The following is a 21,179-nucleotide window of genomic DNA, read 5'->3' on the forward strand; positions in this document are numbered from 1 at the left end:
AACTACCCAATTTGATAATTGCAGTTTGGTCTTTGCTCTTACAAGCTTGTCTCCTTGTTTAATTATGATTAATGCATGGCTAATATTTTATTGCTTCCATATTCACTTAAGTTGTTTATTAAATACTAAAATCTTTTCTCCAGCTATTATTTAAGTTAACAATGTAAACCTAGAATTTATTTATTACAATTTCTTTTCACATTAAAAGAAAGGTCTTGTTGAGAATTGAATTTTAAGTTGTTTATTAAATGGTTTTGATTATTTATTTTTTTAAGTTGTTGATTTATTATACTAACGTTGATTTAAATAAAAAATATATATATTTTAGATTTGTTATATCATTTCAATTCTAGAAATTTTTGAGTTAAAATTATTTAAGTTTGAGATTCGAATTTTTTTAATCCAGTTATTATGGATTTGGATTAGTTATATCTCTACCTCTCGAACACACCCTTCAAGCACCTACTCCCTAGAAAGATTCTTAAATACTTTTTTTTTAAAATACTCTTCAATTACACAATCACGTGAATCTTGTACATTAATTATCATATTTGGCATTAACCATCATGTCTCATCTGAAATGATTAACAATGTGTCAAATTACCACTCTATTTAGATCTATGGTGATAAGCTACTTGGCCAACTTGCTTTAAGATCACCAACAGAGGAATCACACGTGACACGTTGAGATCGTTGTTAAGAATATATAAACTCTTAACCTCATCTGTGAAAGGGGATCTCTCTCTCCACTACTTACTTAAACCCATAACTATCATCTTCTAACTATCACACGCAACGAATCTTTCTCTTACCCTAAGCAAGATAAACCATGCTACATTACCATTATTTTTATTTTGTCGGACTGTATCAACATAATTATTTTTAGTTCTAATTATTATAAATTTATGACATTTTAAATTCAAATTATTTCGGATATTGCCCTTTTTGAATTAAGTTTTTTTAGTTTAAGGTTGAAATAAAATCGAGTTTTATAATAATTAAATTAGGTTGTGTGGAGTTTTCGAAACCGTAAGGTCTATCTCCAAGTCAAACAAATACGTCGACTGTACGCCAAATGTGCACAGTACCACGTGGAAAATGAAAGCCCATGTCACCGCCTGCCAACGTGTCGCCTCTCTAAACCGTATCTCCTGGCCCCACGTCAACCTCCAATTCGACGGCCAAGATTTCATCACAAAAACCTTCTTCCACTTCTCCTATAAAAATAGCTTTCACCATCTTCAAGTTTCAATCTCCACCCCTTTCCACCTACAAGTTTTTATTTTCTCACCTTATTTTCTCGAGAAATTTTTTTAGCTCTTTTGTTCTGCTATAACTAATGGCTACTCTAATGCTCTCTCTCAAAACAGCGCTAATATCAACTGGAGTCATATCCGTAGCGATTCTGCTTAAAGTTTCAGCTCCATCGGTGACTCAGTTTGTAACGTCTGGTATTCCTTCAATTTACGGTTTAATACTCTCTTTTCTTCGGCCTCCGTACCTTTACCTTCTTATCAACGGCATCATCATCTCTATCGTCGCCTCTTCCAAGCTCCAGGCGCAGAAACCAGAGTCTACTGAAGAAATTAATCCTTCGCCGGAGATAGTTTCGCCGGCGCTCAAGGTTCCAAGCGAAGTATTTAGCAATGAGTACAGTTACGGAACTCCTGCAGCAACAGTCTTGGTGGCGGAGGAGATTAAGAGAACGGTGGAAGAGGAGAAAGTTAAAGTGGTGACGGAGGCGGCACCGGCACCATTGAGGACTGAATCTATGGAGCTTATTAGTTTGATGGCGGAGAAGCCGCCGGTGGCGAGGAGGTTCGGTCAGCGGAAAGCTGTGAAAGCGGCCACGGAAGGTAAAACTACTAAAACCTCTAAACCTCTCGCATGAGATTTCAAAATGAAACGATTATGAATATACGTGAAAAGTCGAAATTATCCCTAATCTTTACATCAAATTTCAATTTAAATCAAAGTAGAAATGCGAAAATTATTACAAGTGTACGAATTTCATTTTGCACTATAGATTTGTAACGGTAAGGATAGAACAGTAAATTTGATGGTGGTTGGTGCAAAAATTTTGCAGGGAAAGCCTTGAGAGTGTCGAAGCCAAAACGGCACGATACATTGGAGGCAACGTGGAAAACGATCACGGAGGGTCGTCCGATGCCGTTAACACGTCACCTGAAGAAATCCGACACTTGGGAACAACGCACTCAAAAGGACCATAATACCCCTCCCCCTCCTCTCCCCAACACCATGAAGAAATCTGATACCTTCAACGAACACTCCAGGGAACCGCCACTGGCTCGATCCTCTGGCTCAGGAAAACTCAAGAAAGACCCTTCGTTGAGTCAGGACGAATTGAACCGCCGAGTGGAAGCGTTTATTACGAAGTTCAATGAGGAAATGAGGTTGCAAAGGCAGGAGTCTTTGAATCAGTATCAGGAAATGCTTAGAAGAGGGGCACAGTAGAGAATTTACTGACCTCTTGGGGTTAAAAAGTAAAAGGACTCTCTTATTTTTTACTTTTTACCTTTTTTGTAAGTGGGGGTAAATAGTTCCTGCTCTGTAAAGGTGCTTTTGACTTTCCTTTTCTTCTAGTTTTGTTTTAATGTAATGTTGATCATTGGAACTCCATGATTTTGTGTAATAGCTCAAATACAGCATTTGCCATATTACGGTCTGCATGTCCTTCAAATACATATAAAAAAATAAATAACATTAGATTATGCATGGATGTTCTCAAATTTTATATAATACAGATCTTTAATTTCTCAAAATCCATTTAAATACATTATTTATTTATTTTTAAAATATTTTTAAAAAATATATATATAAATATAATTTATTTGAATTTAATACATCAAAATTTTTATTATTTCAATTTTTTACAGTTTCAATCAAAATTACACTTAATATATATATTTAAAAAATTTACGTAAAACTTTTCACCGATAGTATTTCATAATTTATAGCATGCATAAGATTACGCCAATGGCGTCCCCTACATGTCACTAAAAAACCGCTTGCAATGCATTGCATTTATTAATGGTGAGGTTGCAGTGTTACCTTGTTTTTAGGTTAGTGGACATATTGGGTTGTTGTTACGTTGATGTCATTTCATTTGCATCATTTTAGATTTACCAAAAATCTTATACGATGTTCGTTTCCTGCCATTAAATTATTGTAATGTCCAAAATTTGTCAAAGATTTGGTCGAGTTTGGTTGAATCTGCTTCGCATATCTTCAGATTTAGCATCTCAAATATATACATATTTGTTGAAATTGCTACTGTTTTTTTTTTTTTTCTCTTGGAAGGTGACACATTATTTGTGATACTAAATAGAAATTTGTTAATTATTTTGGAAACTAACTGGAAGGAAACTTGTCATAATATGATGGATTTCTTCCTGTGGAAAATCCATTTTTATTTTTTTAGAAATTCGTAATTATTCTTTTCAAGTGATCTTTAATATTCAAACCTGATTTTCTTTCTTTCTTTTTTGACTATTTAATATTACACTCAACACTGATCGGTAAAAATAATTTTTGAAGTATTAATGGATACCGAACATGTGTCCAAAATGGTTATTAATAAGGTTTATTGGGCCTGTTGGATCGGGCACAAACAAGTTTTTGCTAGTTGGGAATGACCTATGTCGGCCCGGTCAGCTTCCACTTCATATGAATTCTTAAAACATTCTGACCCAACTTGTAACTGAAATTAAGACATAGTTTTGCCATTGTGTAAGGAACACACAGCCTTTCAGGGCCCCTAATTGACATAGTTTTGCCATTGTGTAAAGAACACAGCCTTTCAGGACCCCTAATTGACATAGTTTTGCCATTGTGTAAGGAACACAGCCTTTCAGGAACCCTAATTGACATAGTTTTGCCATTGTGTAAGGAACACACAGCCTTTCAGGACCCCTAATTTTCCCATGGAAACCAACAAATAGACAGCAACAACAACAACAACAATCATCATCCACAAAAAAAGAGCTTATAAAGTTCTCATCATAAGCTGTTTTTCTTTTTTCCAAATTCTACTCTTCTCATAAAACTGAGTTCGTTTACAGTTCAAACCAAGGATCCTTCTGATTCGAGAGGATATACAGCAAGAGACTAACACGACACAGAGAATATATATGTATATATGCAGATACATTATTCACTTCCTCATGATTTGTGCTGTTATAGATAATTGCACGGAGCCAGCAGCACTCACTTCATTGCTGTTGGACTGTGTTGTACAAAATTCTCTTTGAAGGAAAGATAATAACAATCTGACCAAATCCAATAAGTCTCAAGTTACAATCTTCATCAGATTAAACAAATTGTGAATACAAAAAATTGTACATCTGACCTGAATTCCAAAACATTCCCAGTTAGGATACGGAAATCCAGAACGGATTGAGCAAGGTACCTACTGCATTACATGTTTACTTTGGTAGCTACTGCATCCCCCTACAATACCAGAAATTGTGCAAGATTAGCATGTGTGTTACCAAATCATAAAGTTGGCCTTTTTGTCATTTAAAACCATCCTCAATTAATCGTTTCTTATAGGTATGACCTGTGAACATAATAAAAAGAACCAACAGTATTACTGCAAACACTCCATTCTTGTAAGAACATTGATAGAATACAAGATACCAGCCAGAGACAAGGAATGTGTATAAATCTCATTATTTAAATTGTAGAACATATCTATTTATTTATCTCAGCTTTAAGAAAAAAGAAGAAAGGAAGATACCTCAGTTTTTCAGGCTATATAGATAGAATGCAGTGTGGGGTAGGAATCAGAATTGAAATCTAACCCAACAATTGTCAACCAGTCGAACAGCTTTTCTTGTTATGTCATCAAAGTGGAAAGACATACGAGTGTTTGACATGCCAAGGATACTCCCTCTTTTTGTCCATATTACGAAGCGAGGTATCTTTCATATGTCCTTGAACCTACTCTGACACAAAAATGTAACTGCCATATAAGAATCCACATTAAATCAACAAATGGCAAGAGGCTTAATACCTGACAAAGCTATTTGTAACTCCCATACTCATAAAAATGTGACCTTTATTTTGTTCTATATGACTTTTAGGATTTTTCCTAGTTATAGGGTTCAAAAACATGACCATCAAACATGATACATACACAAAGTAATAAACTTCCAGGTCCAATAAACAATGTAATATGACCAAATATTATCTGGTTAAAGACTGTTTTTTCATTAGTTTGCAGGAAATGTCTTAGAAATCATTAAGCAATGTAATATGACCAAATATTATGAATTTACGAGACAGATTATGATGTATGCATGCACAAGCATGTGTAGCTAAATAACTGATAAATATAGAAAAAAATTCATTAATAGAATAAAGATGTCAAAATAATCTCTGTTAACAAATTTCCATATATGATATCAGATTATAGAAATCGCAGACAGATAAGGAACTTAATAATACTTCCAAACAAAGGCATTAATTAATGCAGTGTGAAGTTTATTACTAAATATAGCTTACTGAATTAATTGCAGAATAGATTCCTGAGTTTTGGCATTTAAGTATAATAATGGTTAAACTTGATAGCATTACTAATTATAGATTAGAAACAAAAGAAGCCAACTCAGTATGTCCCACTACGAAAATTTTGATGGAAAATATCTCGGATTTAGATCATTCACAAGTAACAACTCAGTTTGAACTAGCTTAATTACGATGCAAGTGACATTTTTCAGTTGCCGATAATGAAGGTTTCCATCATCATTCTGACAGAATATAAGCTTTTGTCTTCTTATCATTCATGCCAATCACTTGCATCTTCCGTGACAGGAGCTACAAATTTACGGCAGGACGAAGGCAACATCAAACATGAGTTGCACTTCGTCTTCAATAGGTTCATGTATTATTGTTCATAAGATATCTTAACATAATGCATTTTAAAGAAACTAAAACTAGAACGAAAGGTCAAAGGAAATTAGCAAATCATGACATGAAGGAAACTAGTGGGAAGAATAAAAAAAATCCATATTTTTGACTCAATATATCTAGAAATTTGTTATGTTATATTCATAGTCCAAATACTCAGTGAAGTATTAATGTGAATTCCAATTTATTCAAGCTTAAAAGATGAACCGAAGAACCCCTTTTGTATTAAAATCAACCACAAGACTTGAAAAGATCTTCTCTTCAATCTCTTTCCATAGGACAAAGAGAGATCCATGTTGGATTTTTCAGAAAATTGTATACAGAAGTTTCCTATATGACAGTAAAACTACAAATTGAGCCACACAAGGCTACAAGGTCTTCAACAAATAATACATTTACTAAAAAATTTAATTCAAAACAAGCTTAGAGATCTTTCTCATGCTTGATTGGTGATTTTCTATATGACTGTAAAACTACAAATTAAGCCACACAACGCTACGAGGTCTTCAACAAATAATACATTTTCTTAAAAACTTAATTCAAAACAAACTTAGAGATATTCTCATACTCGATTGGTGATTCTTCGGGCCCTGACTAGTCTAGATTGACCCTACCTTCTTTTTATTGAACTGCTTACATACTAAAGGTAGTGAACTTTTTGCATTCTGATCATTGTAGTTAATATGGTTTTTTACCATTAGTTTTGATGATTCTAACACTTTAGATTTTAGATTTTATTCCAGACCAAAATTAAAACATCAGCTTTCATTTCCTTTCTCAAGATCAATCATCTTACGTCAAGAACATATTGTTTGAATACATACACTGTAAGATTGTGATATTTTCAAGCTTTGTACTGATTTTTGTTTCTTTTTTCTAAAATTTTTCAAGACTAAGAATTAAAGCATACTCTTCTTTCCACACGAACATCATAAAGTAAGAAGACATATTCTTCAAAGTGTTATTAGTAATAGAGCTATCAGTGAATTGCTCCGTTCTTTGTTGATTACTCCTAAGGTTTGAACACCAAATTCATCATTCCAATTAAAAGAACTAAGATGCTCAAAAACCTTCAAAGAACCAGCACATAAATATTTTTTTTTCTTTGGGGGGAGGGGGTTGTTAAATTGCATAAATATAGCTCAAGGCATGAACCAGTACACCTTTTAATACTTATTGGTGTCAAGTTGCATGCAACTTGAGTTCATGGCATAGTATTACGATTTTAGGACAAGGATTATTAATATAACTACTATGGTTCAATTTTCTAACATGCAAGCAAATTGTTTGAAAACAACCCTAGGGTACTGCAAAGTAGCATACCAAGCTTATTGCAACAGTCACTCTGAAGATAGACTAAAAACAAAAGAAACATAGTTTTCCAGCCACAAAGAAACAAACTTCCTTGATTTATAACATACTAGTTCGCTGACCGATGACAGCATGTATAAAAAGGAACTTCCAACACCTTCGATGAAAAGCACCAGATTCAGACTACTGGCCTTTGAAGGTAAAGTCGCTTTCAGACATCAAGTTGAGCTCTGCAAAAGAAAGTGTGAAATCTTGGGCCGGTAAAACAACCTTTTCTTGACAAATCGTGTTGAAATTGTTCGCATCATGAGAAATACAAACTATTCTACTGAGATGAAAGATTGAAACAAAGAAGACAGTGATAGCATTGTACACATCAAATAATACTCAAAAGACTGAAACAAAGAAGATATACAGTCCTTTTCTTTTCTGAAGGTAATTAGTAAATGAATGTTAATGATTTGTATTAGGATGAACTTGAAGACAATATCATTCTGGATAAAGGGGCCAATACATATGTCTTAACTGCATTTCAAGAATTTGCATTACCTTTTGTGGATTGATACTATCATTAAGGACCTACTGTGAAGTCAATACTAAAGAAATTCAGTCTCATTTTCTTTCCTTCTGATTAAAGCTGCCAACACTAAGTAATGCTTTATGCCATTCATTTGGAAACAGGAATTATGGTTTTTGTGTTGTTTCTTTTACTATTATTACCATCAGTATCAAAGCTATCATATGATAATCCTATTTTCAGCCTTATCCTAGCATATAACTGACCTTGGAATGAACTGCATCAACCATTGAACAATTGACATATTATAGATTTGAAGCAGATGTATAAATGGATACCAGCAAATGCAATTACCAGGCACGGACCCTCTAAGAAAAATAAGTTGACTGAATTAGCACGCATACCTTCTGAGCAGATTCGGGAGCCTGATATTTTTTGAATCCCATGAACAGCTTTTCATCTTCCTCTCTCTTATAAAATGTAACTGAAATTTTGATCACTCAAAGTCACTAATTAGTTAGCAACATCATATTTCTCAGGTGAAACAAATAAATCTTGAAGCTTTTTTTCTAATAAAGTAAATGTGGAGAATCTTTGGTTATTTGATATTATTAAATAGTATCTTTAGAGATTACAGCTGATATTTTTAGAGATTCTAATTAAGAGATATTATTTCCTTAGTTGTTTAATCCTACATGTACATATAGTTGTACATATTTCTAAGAAATATATACTTAGAAATATATACTTTGAGAGAGTTTTTTCCTCAATACATTAGAGTATTCATCTCTAATTTCATCAGTAAATCATAGCTGGAAATATTATCTCATGCATGAACTGTCACTACTAAATTTAACATGTAATTCACCTACACATTCAATAATTGGGACTATTATTTAGCAAGCACAACTATACTCAAAATTTCTAAATTTTTGGGACTAAATAGTAAGATAGAATGAAGAAACTAGAAGTAAAATATACAATTCAAATGCTTGTTCCATGAAAAGGGGATCATTAGACACTTGTATCATTTACCTGTATCACCTGCTTCCCATTCCATCATGATCATGTAATCCTTAAGGCCTTCAAGGACATACATCTTTCCATTAGTATTTGACCAATAACGGTAGAAAACTTCCCAGTCATTTCCTTTTGTATCTTGCACAGTGAGGAAGATTCCTTGTTGCCCCGAAATCTTTGGGAAATAAGCCTGCAGTAGTCTCTTTCAATACAAGAAATACATCTATTCTTTACCAGGAAAAAAAAAATCAAATATGGTGGATATGCTGTAGCCAGATTAGATCTCATATATAATGTATTTAATATATATACATATAAAGACCAAATTGCAGCTAATATATAGCTCAAATAGTTAAATGCAAATAGTAGTAGTAGTAGTAGTAGTAGTAGTAGTAGCAGCAGCAGCAGCAGCAGCAGCAGCAGCAGCAGCAGTACTAGTACTAATAATAATAATAATAATAATAATAATAGAAACTTAAATTACAGTAAATGCAAATGATGCATTAAAAAACTGCTCAATCACAATCTCCATCAAGAAACTTACTTTATTTTCCAATGCATACAAATTGAAGAAATTAAAAGAAAAATAATAATCTGCAAAAACCTACCTCTGCACATCTCTTTGGTAACACAAGGCGCCCATTCCTGGTGTCCACATCACTAGCAGTCAATTTTTTCTCAAACAAAGGGATAAGACTTGATTTGGCCCTGAAATATGATTAAGACTCAATTTCTAAGACATCAAATTCAATATCAACCAGGATATTGCATTAAAGCTATATCAAGCTAAATATTAAATAACACAGTAAATAAATGTTAGACTACTACAAATGTCATATGGTCAGACAACCAATAATCCTTCAAAAAATAAGGTAAACAGCACAATAGATATAAAGTCAAAGTTAGGAGTTACTGTCTGCATATTTCCCTAAGCTCCTCTGGGCTGGTCTTTGGCGAGTACCTCGCTTGGATTTGATGTTGTTTAGAGGCATCTTTCCGATTCTTGCGACCCTTCTTCTTACGGGACTTTTTGGTTCCAGCAGGTGAATTCACGGAGGACTCTCCTTCAGTTTCTGCTGCAGGAACTGCTCCGGGAGTAGGAGTGCCTATCTTATCAGGTGAGGCATTGAGTGCAACAGAATCAGGTGATGCAATTGGATCAACCCCTAGTTTTAATTCCAGCAACATGAGTGAAGGAGTCAGTTTTCCTTCCTACTGGAAACCATATAAATGACAAGCTATATTGCTGTAAATGCTGGAGTAGTAAGATAAAATTAAGCAACTTCCACAAGCAGTCCTTGATTTCTTATGAATAAAAAGGATAACAAAAATACTCTTCCTATCAAGAACACTACCCACAATCAGTTGGACTTTCAACTTTAGCATGAATTAAGCAAATCATTTTAGCCTATATTACATTTGTTTGGCATGGGAGTTTTCCGCAATTAGGATTTCATTTGATTGCATAAGAAAAGAGAAAAAGACAAACTTGTGCAGATCTAAGGGCCTTAAATTTCCCACAATCAGCTGGACTCCAACTTTAGGATGGATTAAGCACATCTTTTAGCCTATATTTTCCCCAATTAAGATTTCATTTGATTTCATAAGCAAGGCAAAAAAAAAAGGATAAACTTGTGCAGATCTACGAGCCTTAAATTTTACAAGTGCTATGAAAATTGTAATATCTCATTCCCCACCTCCTCCCATCCCCACCTTACAACCAAAAGTGAAGACTTTGGATGAGTGTTGAAAACCTTTTTCCTATTCCTAGGAGAAATTTATGAACAATCTATATCAGACTTCATATTTTCATGTACGCCAGTCCATCCCCACTATGAACAGTATTTAAAAGAAAAAATAGTTCATTCCAAAATGTAAGATATATTGAAAATTAACCAGTCACGGTTTCCTCTGTGTCATCCGATGCCTTTGGATGAGAGTCCGATGCCTGCATCTCCTCGGGGTTCGAGAAGGTTGGTGAGTTTCTGTGCAGCGCCTGAAATAGAAAATGTTTTTTAGACTTTGATAACTTCTATTTTTAGATTAACAAGGAATAAGAAGAAATCAAAGTCCAATATATGCTCATTTGAAGTTTGAAACATTTATTTTAAGGATAATGGCATATTATATAGACTCTAATTGAGTATAAAATATTAGTTAAACATGAAAAGGGCATGGAAACAAAGATAGAATGGCCAGATAGTTGACTCTTACGAGAGCTTCATTCAAGCAACACTCCAAACATTTCACACCACCAAAGTCCAATATTGCATATGAATGAGCAGCCATGATACATCCGCAATGAATTCCCTGCAGCAAATGGAAGAAAAATTACGCATTAGAGAATAAAGTTTGCAGACTCGAAAATCTAATTAAATATAAATAACCTGGAGAGAAGTTCTTTTCAATCACCTACATACCTGGGAAAAGAAAATGCAAATTTGATAAGAATTTTCATCTTACCTTGTTACAAGAATCACATTCTCTCCAACCAGAGGCTTCAGGATGAAAAGTTTCACAGAACCTTCCTTCGACAAAAGCAGAACTGAATTTGCAAAAGACAGAGTCAGCTTGTTTATGAACACTACAGAGATAATGAACTCAAATTCTTTTTCCAGGCTTCCCAATGTTACTTTCTTGAGAACACAAATGATGCTCAAATAAGGATACCATATTCAAACAAAACCTAGCATAAAAAATTTCTAAGAACCGAGCAGATGCATGCGCAAAAATTTAACATAGAATCCATGATGTCAAAAGCAAAGCCTAAGCTCAAGCTTTAATATTGTAAAAACATTGAAGAATCACAAGTAAATCAATGTGAAAAGAAACAAACTGCCACACAAAAATGAAAAGCAGCAATCAGGCAGAAGATGTCCGCCGCAGCAACCTTATGAACAACCTGTTCTAGAAAATAGGCAAGCTATTACAAATAAAAAGTATTCCGTGCCATCATTAGCATGCAAGAAAATTCAGCCAAAGAAATTTAAGATAATATTGATATATTTATCACTTTCATAAATGATGCATTTTAGTTTACAGCATTAAATGTTGAAGCATGTGGCGCACGTGCACAAACTCTAACGCATGAAGAGACAGTTCACAGAGTAAGACAGTAGCGCAAGTAAGGGAAAATGATCAACATAATATAATAACTTTTATAGCAACAGCGTGAGTAACGCTACTAAAAGCATAAGAAATACGACGTCGTTTCATTATCTAAAGCCCGCCTCGCTGCTCACTATAACCAAACAGATATTTGACAACGCACCAAAAGGTTCCAGAAAGAATGCTGATTTTCTTGGTTTTTTCTAGTAAGACAAAATTAAACCAACTATGACATACAATCATCATTTTTACCGAAAACATCATACTTTTGAATCAATTTTCATAAATGTTTTAGTCACTCTTAACTGTAAATAGCATTAATGTGTTGCCAAAAGACAATGCACATTATTCAGATTGCCAACATCTGTACTCAAGCAATAAACAGATCTGAATGCATCTCAAAGTGTTTACCTTCTCATGAGAGACTATTATCGATTGGGCCTCTTAGATTATACTTAATACAAGTAAAACGGTTACCGTTTTCTAGACACCATTAATTGTTCCATCATTTTCGAATGAATACCAACTCGTTCTCAATATTCGAAAAGCCATTTAAGTCAAAACCAAATACTACATTTTTATCCCCTTAAAAGATGCATACTAATTTGGAATGTATTATTACAATGAAAAGCATTCCTAATAATCATCTGGTAAACAGCAATCTACTATTTGGCAAAGAAAGAGCACGAATAATAAAGAACATTCTATAAATTTATATGTATAGAAGTCCCAAAGATGTTCGGTGCCTCTTAACAATTCAACCTATAACATCAATATTTACTGGCCACACCTAAAGAAATTTCTAGTCCAAACACTGGTAAAACCAGAATTGTGGTTCATCGTTAGACTAGCCCATTCTATTAAATCTTTAGTGAGCTTTACAAAAAGCTCCATATAGAAGGATCTCTTCCACTATACGATTACGTTTTAACATAGAAATACAACCTACATGAAAGGAGCTTCTCAAGATATGAGAGACAGTCTTCTTTATCCAATTAGTTTATGAAATAAAGAATATTATTACGAATAGAGTGAATTATCATCATGAATCAGTGCTTGATGTCCCATATTCTATGCAAATGCCTCAATTTATATTCAAAGTTATGAAGAAATTGTTTAAAATAAACTGAAGTATTTAGGCTTTGCCACATTTTATGGTGTCCTTATCTTTACTAACAAATACCATTTAATTTCCCTGTGAATTGATGATTACAATTCATAGTCACCCTAGAAGAACTGTTTCCTTTATATTATTATTGTTTAAATTATGCATGCACGGACAAGACACATCATGAGAGGGAAACTAACCATCATGTCCTGCCTTCCTGAAATGCTTATCAAAAACCAACTGTTCTATTAACAAATTTCTCAAATAAATAAACAAATATAAATGAAATAAGGAAGGCTCACACCACCAAAAGGAAAGAGAAGCGCACTGATGAAAGTAACTTATTGTAACAAAGGAATTAGATGAATGAGTTACTTAGGATGAACATAACAATAATGGAATAGAAACAGAGCTTACTCCATAAATTTGTTATGTGATATCCTATTTACAACTTATTCTAGAATTTCCTGTTACTTTCTTTGGTAGTTGAATCTCCAATTCACCTTAGTCGCCGATATGACAAGAAGCAATAGATAGTATGTGAAGACAAAGAATGGCAGCAAACACCAGGATTTCTTGACCATTTTTCTTCAGCTTGCTCTTCGAACATAATCCGTAAAAGGGGGAAAAGAAAGGCAGAATTGACAAATGGAGGGTAAAAAGCCCCCGCAAAACAATACCAAACCTTACTATCAAATTTAGATTAACAAAAAGAAACACAAAAGGAATCCATGTCATCAAAAGGCATAGCAGATCTAAGCAATTAAAATGGGCCTAAACAGCCAAGAACAAGGAAGATAAGTTGTGAGCAACCTGAGGGGGCTTACACTTTACAATCAGGGGAAGAAATAACCTCTCTATGCATCATATTCCAAGAAAACAAAAACCATATTTAAGCACAAAGCAATCCATAGCAGAGAACAGTTTATACCACAAATTTAACTTCTTTTCTTCAGATCAACCAAAGTTAATGTGGCCAATTTGTTTTAAACAACAAATCAACATGAAAATTAGGGAACAATACGCCTCTTTCAAATCAAGTTGAAAATGAAACAATTTCATCTTCTTTTTCACATTATATCCTTATCTACTAACACAACTTTCAAGTTCTCACATAGTAACACCATAAAAACTCTCAAGCTTTTAATCCTGGCGACAAACATGGAAAAATGTAAATATGTAAGTGTATTAATTATCCATATTCCTGTTCCTGATATGTCATATGTCTGATAAATAAATACAATACTAAAAGATAAAAATTTTAACTATAGAGATTTACGTTGGAATTCCCTATGTTATAAACAACAAATAAACAAAACAGAAAAGGAGACAACCCCAATTTTAATTCAGGAGGTTTGGTTGAAAATCTGTATTAAAGAGTTTTAAGTTGAACTTGAAGCCACAACAATCAAAAGTGAAAACCAAAAACAAAACACAAACTTTATCTAATCCAAATAGAAAACATCAAAACCCAACAAAAAGAAACAGACACATTCAGAAGTGAAAAGAAAAACAACATGCATTGGAAAACAAGTGAGATTCAAAGTGAAAGAAAACGTAAAAAAAGCTTACCCACAGGGGTGGCAGAGCAAGGCGAAACTGCCGTCACGAAGCTGCCAACCCGAGAAGAAGACATCAGATTGAGATTGACAATGGAAACAAGTTCCGATAAAAACTGTAGGAGCAGCCATTTCACTCAAACAAACAGTAAACCAAAAGAGAGAGCTTTTGAAAGGATTTCTTTGCTGTTTTCTTCTCTTTTACAATGATATGACACTTACAAGAGTGAACATAAAAAAGGGTATTTGAGATAATGACAGTTTTTTAAGACTACAAATATTTGTCAGAATTTTAGTCGCACTGACATCGACATAGATACGCCCCGGCTATGCTACTCTGCTCCTCTTCCTATCATTTTTCGGTTACTCTTCCACCCTTTCTGGACCGTTGGATTAATCTAATGGTTGAGAAAATTTTATTTTATTATAAAAATTTGACTCTTTTTTTGTCTATATTATACGTGTCTTCTTTTTTAAAATTTTGTTTCAGTAACGCTTCTGGAGACCAAGTGTGAACATAAATAAATATAAATTAGTAAAAATGAACTACTTTGGTTAATACAGATGCAAAATACCTATTAACCTTAAATACATACATGTACAGCTAGGATAAATGATGAATACAGACAATTAAAATGAACTATTTATAGTTAATACAGATTTAAAATACCTGTTAACCTTAAAAAGACACAGGTACAGGTAAGATTTTAGGTGTATAGTGTATTGCCATAAATGTAATGGTTAAGAGAACAGCTAGGCATGTTTGTAGTGGATTAAACCTTTGGTGGTTTTGGAGCTTTTTAAGAGACACGGATTCCTCTTCCTACGTCAAACAGGTGTTGGCCTCGACGGTTACATGCAAAAGATGCTTCAGCCCCTTTTCAGCCACCTATTTCCACAGCACCTAATTTTTGAACTTTTCTATACAAAGCAAATACGTTACGAAAATATGACATATACACTATGAAAATACGACATGACAAATTGTATATGACATTATAATCCTGTTTGTGAAATTTAAAAACCACGTAAAGTTTATGTAGAACTAATGAGAGTAATTCAACCAACAAAATCAAAAATCGAACTCAAACTCAGATAAAACTAAGTGTTTCAAAACAGTCTTCTATTGCAATGGAATACCCCAATCCTCAACAAATACTTTTAAGCTATGAATGACAGTGCAAGCAGTTGTAATTGCAAAATTTGTAACTATTATACATGAACCTAAGCGCAGCTAAATTATAAATGACAGCAAATTCAAGTTCATTTGGCAAATAAAATTCTTTAAACACATTCAGTCATATAGAAGTTTAGCTGATTGAGTTCTTGATTTCTTGCTTTCGGTCTTGGAGCTTTTCTCGGCGTACTTCTCGTTCTTAGCGATAGCTTTTTCCACAGCCTTCATCTTCCGTACATTTTTCGATCTCTTCATCGGTCGTCCCTTCTTCGTCTTTCTGTTTCAAGATAGATAGAAAGTTAGGGATTTGGTGAAACGGAGAACGGAGATAACAATGACACAATAGAATGAAGTTAAACAAAGATGCGTACTGATGACGGCTTTTAAACTAGTATTCCGTAACGGCAACAGTGTTTTGGGCTTGGGCTCGTTCGTAAATTTATAAACATGATGTAAATAATGCACGCCACGAAGATAATCATTTCAAAAATGGAAATCCCTTTCGGGCATTGGCTCATTCGTAAATTTATAAACATGATGTAATTAACGCACGCCACAAAGAAAATCATTTCAAAAATGGATATCCCTTTCGGGCTTGGGCTCATTCGTAAATTTATAGACATGATGTAATTAACGCACGCCACGAAGAAAATCATTTCAAAAATGGAAATCCCTTTCGGGCATTGGCTCGTTCGTAAATTTATAAACATGATGTAACTAACGCACGCCACGAAGAAAATCATTTCAAAAATGGATATCCCTTTCAGGCTTGGGCTCGTTCGTAAATTTATAAACATGATGTAATTAACGCACACCACGAAGAAATCATTTCAAAAATGGAAATCCCTTTCGGGCTTGGGTTATTCGTAAACTTATAAACATGATGTAATTAAAGCACACGACAAAGAAAATCATTTCAAAAATGGAAATCCTTTTTGAGCTTGGGCTCGTTCGTAAACTTATAAACATGATGTAATCAACACACGCCACGAAGAAAACCATTTCAAAAATGGAAATCCCTTTCGGGCTTGGGCTCATTCGTAAATTTATAAGCACAATGTAATCAACACACGCCACAAAGAAAATCATTTCAAAAATGGAAATCCGGTTAATAGGCATACGCAATGCGACCGTAACTTTTCTATGACAATAAAAAATTTGTTATGGTGAGTATTATTATCTAGAAAAACACCACTAAGAAACCAAACTAAAGAAAGCTTTGAATTCTGAGAATCTCAATAAAGTAAAACAAGCTTGCAAGATGAGAAGATGAAGCCAATAAATAGTTACAAACCACCAAAGAGAATCAAGGTCAAGCATAAACATTACACCATGTCACCATTAACAAACTAACAATCCCTGATAAACTCAGAAATGCACATATCCAGAGCTAAATGCGAGTGTAAAGGAATCCAAAACTCTTGTTCCGTTTATCCGCTGACCGGAAATACTAATTTAACAACTCTTACTACCAATCAAAATGCAAAAATCGTTGATGAAAATACTCATCTAAACAAGAAGGCATCAATTTAGAATTAACTTCACAATCATGTTTTCGGTCCAGAATTGTGCTCGATATTTGCATTTTCCCTTAAATCATACTATCTCAAATCAATAGAACATTAACAATTCACCTCCACATTCTATTATATCCCTAGAATTTTCAACCAAATACGCCTGAAAGACTTCACCCACAATCCAATCTTACATATACGTAAGCCTATGTCTATATGATATACGTATGTGAGAAACAACCATTTTAATCATTAAGTAACTAATTCCTCTTTAAATCACTAATTCTTTCTTCTTCTTCTTTCGTAAAATTAACAAACAAAAAAAATAGTAGATAAAGTAACACTTACAATTTTGCAGTAGCAGAATCAGGCTTTTGACCTCCAGTCTCTGAAGTGTCCATTGCTGCATATAAACCAAAATTTACATGAAAATTTCAACTTTTTTTAATAGAAAGCATAAGCAATAATGCTACCTTGAGGAAGATCAGAATCATATTACTATTTATAGATTGAATTTTAATATTTTAGGGGAAAAAAAGTGAAAGCTACCTTGAGGAAGATCAGGAACAGTTCCTTCGTTGACGTCCATTGAAGAAACGCCGCTTCGCTTCTTCTTGTTTCTATTTTTGGCCATTTCGTCGGGGATTTCAGATATCAGACAAACTGAAAACAACAGAATATTCAGAAATTGGACTTATAAACCCTAAACTTTCTTCAGAAACCCAATAAACCGGAAGAGAAACCCAATAAGACTTTCTTTAGAAATAAACCCGACCATTGAATTGAAAATTGGGCCAGAAAGGTCCAGATTTGGGTCTAAAAACAATCTTTTAATTGGTTCATTCCTTTTAAGAAATCCAATAAGCCTAAAACCTAAAGCTCAAAATTTACCGAAAGCAAAATACCAGGCTCTATAATTGTTAGGAAAACAATTACACCACGTTTGGTTCAGTATAATGGAATAGAGCTGTAATATAATAAAGTTGTAATAGAATAAAACTGTAATAGCAATTCAATTGTTTGGTTGAATGGAATGGAATAGAACTGTAACAGTATTCTTGTGTTTGGTTGAATGAAATAGAATTGTAATAGCATAAGAAAAAAAGTTGAAATGACCAGAGTACCCTTAACAGAAATTTTGTTAGAAGGGTGATTATTGTTATTAAATTTTAATAGGATTATTATTAAATATAATTTAATAATAATAATACATAATTTAATCCTATTTTAATAAATTTATTATTAAATATAATTTAACAATAATATATAATTTAATAATATTCTTAATATAACAATTATTAAAATATGAATATATTATATAATATTACAAAAAATAATATATAACCTACTTTATTGTTTTTAAAATATAATGCATATTTAACATGTTAGAATATTATTAGCGAAACAAATAATTTAGCATATATATCACAATCTATATGTGACTTAAAGAATAATTTAAAAGAGTAATTTAAAGAATATCTTGTCTCAAATATTTGTACTCATAGACAGATGTTGAAATACAGCAAAAGAACTAATGAAATTGTTATGTTGTATATATATTTTTTTTAACATATTTTCATTAATTTATTTATGCTCCTCGACTTGTATAATATAAGAATCTCATATAAAAGTAAAAACGAATAATATAGATTTAATGTATGTAATCATAAATTCTTGTGCAACTTCATTTTTACATATGCCAAACTTCACAAAGAATACTGATTGAAAACATCTATTCACAAATAATAGCATTAAGGTTCCTTTAAAATACTGACGGAGAGTATTCTATAGAATCAAATATAATAATGCAAGTTTATTTTAATATAATATATATTAATGGAAAATTATTGAACATATAAAGCTTCCCTGCATCAATGAATGCATTTTAGAAGCTGGAAAATACAAAGCAAGAATACCAATAGACTGAATATACTTGAATAACATACAACCATTGGCTCCTCTTCTTGAAAATTTGTAAAGCTTTTGCAGCTGCAATCAATGGAAACTCAGTCTCCCAAGCTACCCATTTGTCCAATGCTCCATAAATTGTCTCTTTTTCATTGGAAAGTTGAAAAACCTACTTTTACATATATAATCAGTGTGTATCTTTATCTTTAAATACTAAATACATACTATAACTAAAAACTATACCCAAAATAGAGAATACTCTATAAAGCTTCTTGTAATCTAAAATTTTGCATATTAGAGAATATTCTATGGTGAAGACCTGGAAAAAGAACAAAAGATAAAGATATTAACTTCAGATGGCATGTAAATATGCAACATACAAAGTTAATTTCATCTGATAACCAATAGAGGCAAAATTATTAATACATTAAGTAAGTTGTATTATATGTGCGGTCAAAGATTTCCTTTCCTATCTCTCTGAAAAGAAAGGAGTTTCACAGTACGTACAACTATTTGATCCCAACCATCTTGAATGTTTGTGTCATAGAGGATATCAGAATTGCATACAATTAGTACTAGGAGAAAAAAAACCATAGAAAACGAGTGAAGGTTTCAAGCTAAGAAGAATACAAGTAAAATCAGACTCATTTCTTTTTTCCAAAAAAAAGAGAAGGATGGTTCTTTATTGTCACTGATATGAGCAATCATAAAGGTTTTTGGAAGGTTAATTGTATCATAATCACAGCAATAGTTTGTTCCAAGTTTGGACGAACATAATAAACGTCTTGTGTGTTGTCTTGATTTTAGCAAATTGCAAACGTTTGTGATTAAGATGGTAAAAAATTCAACCTGAATCATATTTTAGAGTGCATGTATTTTTATTTGTAATCACGCTCTCTAAGCCAGGATCTAATTTATCAATGAGAAAAGCATTAAATTTTTTAATTTAAGTAAATAACACAACATTGAACCAAAAATAAAAATAAACAGAGAAAAAACAACAGCACAACAAGTTTGCAGGTTAGATAGTATGCATTTACAGATGGAAGGGAAAAAGAAAAACCTTTGGCACAAGAGGAGTGTTTCTGTCCTTCTGGATTTCAGCAACACCACCTTTAATCTCCATTCCTGTGATACCCATGAATGATTAGCCCCAAAAACTCCCTTAACACTAGCAAAAACGAAACATAACCTACAATGATATCTATACATATTTTTCATTACAAACACGAAATGCTATTGAACTTCAAACCTAAAACAAACAAACAAAAACCAAAATAAAAAATTAAACTTACCAAAAAAAATCCCCAAATCAAGAGAAGAATACGAAGGGTATTCAACAGATTTATGTAAACAAAGCATACTCAGACAGGCAATTCAACAGATTATCGACTAAAGAGCATGACTTTGGATATTCAATTCAACAAAGCTAAAACATAAACTACTGGAAAAAGAAAGATCTTGATCATCAAAGTTCATCTTCTTGTTTGTAGCTTAGGAAAGTAGAAATGAATTTTAAGGCAGAGTGATATGGAAGAGAAATTGAATAGAGAAAAGAGAGAAAGAGGTTAGAAAAGAGAACAAGAGAGAAAGAGAAATCTGTTGAATAATTCCTTGAATAATGCTCCCATGCAAAACATGCAGGTTTTAAAGAAAAAAAAAATGAAAGAAATGACGTGTACAAAAATCTATTATAACTAAACGCTCCGTATCACTTATTATTAAACTCCCCGTTTTGACTTAAACTTAGAAAATTCCTCTGCTAACATTTCAGCTCGCAACAATACTTCATTCCTCGAAAGCAGCCTTGTCCTCAAGGCTGAAAATTTGGAAATTTAACTTGTATCTCTGTGAAAGCTTCCCATGTCGCATCCTCCGGAACTGAGTTGGCCCATTCCACTAAAACTTTCGCTACTATCTGACTGCCTTTCTTAACTATCCTCCTGTCGATAATTCAGACTGGTTCTTTAGGTAAAGCCCCATGATCATCTACCAATGGCAAGTGAGCTTAGTTGAGAGACATGAA

At 33.1% G+C, this 21,179-nt stretch overlaps 4 protein-coding genes across 10 annotated transcripts; 1 reads left to right on the top strand and 3 right to left on the bottom strand.

Annotated features, from left to right (window-relative positions):
- The first annotated feature begins 1,253 nt into the window (after window positions 1-1,253).
- LOC121213801 (translation initiation factor IF-2) lies at window positions 1,254-2,676 on the top strand. Its single transcript, XM_041086927.1, has 2 exons — window positions 1,254-1,856; window positions 2,087-2,676. Exons 1-2 carry the CDS (start codon window positions 1,340-1,342, stop codon window positions 2,473-2,475), a joined length of 906 nt encoding a protein of 301 aa, XP_040942861.1. The 5' UTR covers window positions 1,254-1,339; the 3' UTR covers window positions 2,476-2,676.
- Window positions 2,677-3,990: 1,314 nt separating this feature from the next.
- LOC107917724 (B3 domain-containing protein Os07g0563300) lies at window positions 3,991-15,340 on the bottom strand. 5 transcript variants are annotated; one of them, XR_001689807.2, is made up of 12 exons: window positions 14,568-15,340; window positions 11,243-11,324; window positions 10,994-11,089; window positions 10,676-10,775; window positions 9,693-9,945; window positions 9,388-9,487; window positions 8,795-8,969; window positions 8,164-8,243; window positions 7,353-7,472; window positions 4,760-4,962; window positions 4,370-4,470; window positions 3,991-4,289 (listed from the first exon to the last, which is right to left on the bottom strand). XR_001689807.2 is itself a non-coding variant. In XM_016847011.2 (9 exons), exons 1-9 carry the CDS (start codon window positions 14,684-14,686, stop codon window positions 7,461-7,463), a joined length of 1,017 nt encoding a protein of 338 aa, XP_016702500.1. In that variant the 5' UTR covers window positions 14,687-15,302; the 3' UTR covers window positions 7,172-7,460. The 5 variants fall into 5 exon arrangements, 1 of the variants encoding a protein (XP_016702500.1); XR_001689809.2 differs by having other exon boundaries at window positions 7,400-7,472; window positions 14,568-15,302; XR_001689810.2 differs by having other exon boundaries at window positions 4,760-4,967; window positions 7,400-7,472; window positions 14,568-15,302.
- A 320-nt stretch (window positions 15,341-15,660) lies between these two features.
- Window positions 15,661-17,979, bottom strand: LOC121213802 (uncharacterized). Its single transcript, XM_041086929.1, has 3 exons — window positions 17,795-17,979; window positions 17,594-17,648; window positions 15,661-16,008 (listed from the first exon to the last, which is right to left on the bottom strand). The coding sequence occupies exons 1-3, from the start codon at window positions 17,877-17,879 to the stop codon at window positions 15,849-15,851; spliced, it is 300 nt and encodes a 99-aa protein (XP_040942863.1). The 5' UTR covers window positions 17,880-17,979; the 3' UTR covers window positions 15,661-15,848.
- Window positions 17,980-19,057: 1,078 nt separating this feature from the next.
- Window positions 19,058-20,769, bottom strand: LOC107917727 (3-hydroxyisobutyryl-CoA hydrolase-like protein 3, mitochondrial). Of its 3 annotated transcripts, XM_041086928.1 has the most exons (4): window positions 20,449-20,768; window positions 20,217-20,281; window positions 19,397-19,472; window positions 19,058-19,322 (listed from the first exon to the last, which is right to left on the bottom strand). In XM_041086928.1, the coding sequence occupies exons 1-4, from the start codon at window positions 20,513-20,515 to the stop codon at window positions 19,303-19,305; spliced, it is 228 nt and encodes a 75-aa protein (XP_040942862.1). In that variant the 5' UTR covers window positions 20,516-20,768; the 3' UTR covers window positions 19,058-19,302. The 3 variants fall into 3 exon arrangements, with proteins under 3 accessions (XP_040942862.1, XP_016702502.1, XP_016702504.1); XM_016847013.2 differs by lacking the exon at window positions 19,397-19,472 and having other exon boundaries at window positions 20,449-20,769; XM_016847015.2 differs by having other exon boundaries at window positions 19,058-19,472.
- Between the last annotated feature and the right edge of the window lie 410 nt (window positions 20,770-21,179).

Source organism: Gossypium hirsutum, chromosome D01 (assembly GCF_007990345.1).
Source record: "Gossypium hirsutum isolate 1008001.06 chromosome D01, Gossypium_hirsutum_v2.1, whole genome shotgun sequence".
NCBI lineage: Eukaryota > Viridiplantae > Streptophyta > Magnoliopsida > Malvales > Malvaceae > Gossypium > Gossypium hirsutum.

Bases quoted from the DNA above. Each gene is read 5' to 3' on its own strand.
- LOC121213801 (XM_041086927.1), top strand. From the start codon at position 1,340: ATGGCTACTCTAATGCTCTCTCTCAAAACAGCGCTAATATCAACTGGA. The intron at 1,857-2,086 runs GTAAAACTACTA...AAAATTTTGCAG, and splicing joins TGTGAAAGCGGCCACGGAAG to GGAAAGCCTTGAGAGTGTCG.
- LOC107917724 (XM_016847011.2), bottom strand. From the start codon at position 14,686: ATGGCTGCTCCTACAGTTTTTATCGGAACTTGTTTCCATTGTCAATCT. The intron at 9,946-10,675 runs GTTAATTTTCAA...AATTAAAACTAG, and splicing joins CACAGAGGAAACCGTGACTG to GGGTTGATCCAATTGCATCA. The intron at 8,244-8,794 runs GTAAATGATACA...TCAAAATTTCAG, and splicing joins ATGGGAAGCAGGTGATACAG to TTACATTTTATAAGAGAGAG.
- LOC121213802 (XM_041086929.1), bottom strand. From the start codon at position 17,879: ATGGCCAAAAATAGAAACAAGAAGAAGCGAAGCGGCGTTTCTTCAATG. The intron at 17,649-17,794 runs GTAGCTTTCACT...GTTTATATGCAG, and splicing joins TGTTCCTGATCTTCCTCAAG to CAATGGACACTTCAGAGACT. The intron at 16,009-17,593 runs GTAAGTGTTACT...ATCTTGAAACAG, and splicing joins GATTCTGCTACTGCAAAATT to AAAGACGAAGAAGGGACGAC.
- LOC107917727 (XM_016847013.2), bottom strand. From the start codon at position 20,515: ATGCTTTGTTTACATAAATCTGTTGAATACCCTTCGTATTCTTCTCTT. The intron at 20,282-20,448 runs GTAAGTTTAATT...TGGGTATCACAG, and splicing joins TGATTTGGGGATTTTTTTTG to GAATGGAGATTAAAGGTGGT. The intron at 19,323-20,216 runs GTTTTTCTTTTT...ATGTAAAAGTAG, and splicing joins ACACTCCTCTTGTGCCAAAG to GTTTTTCAACTTTCCAATGA.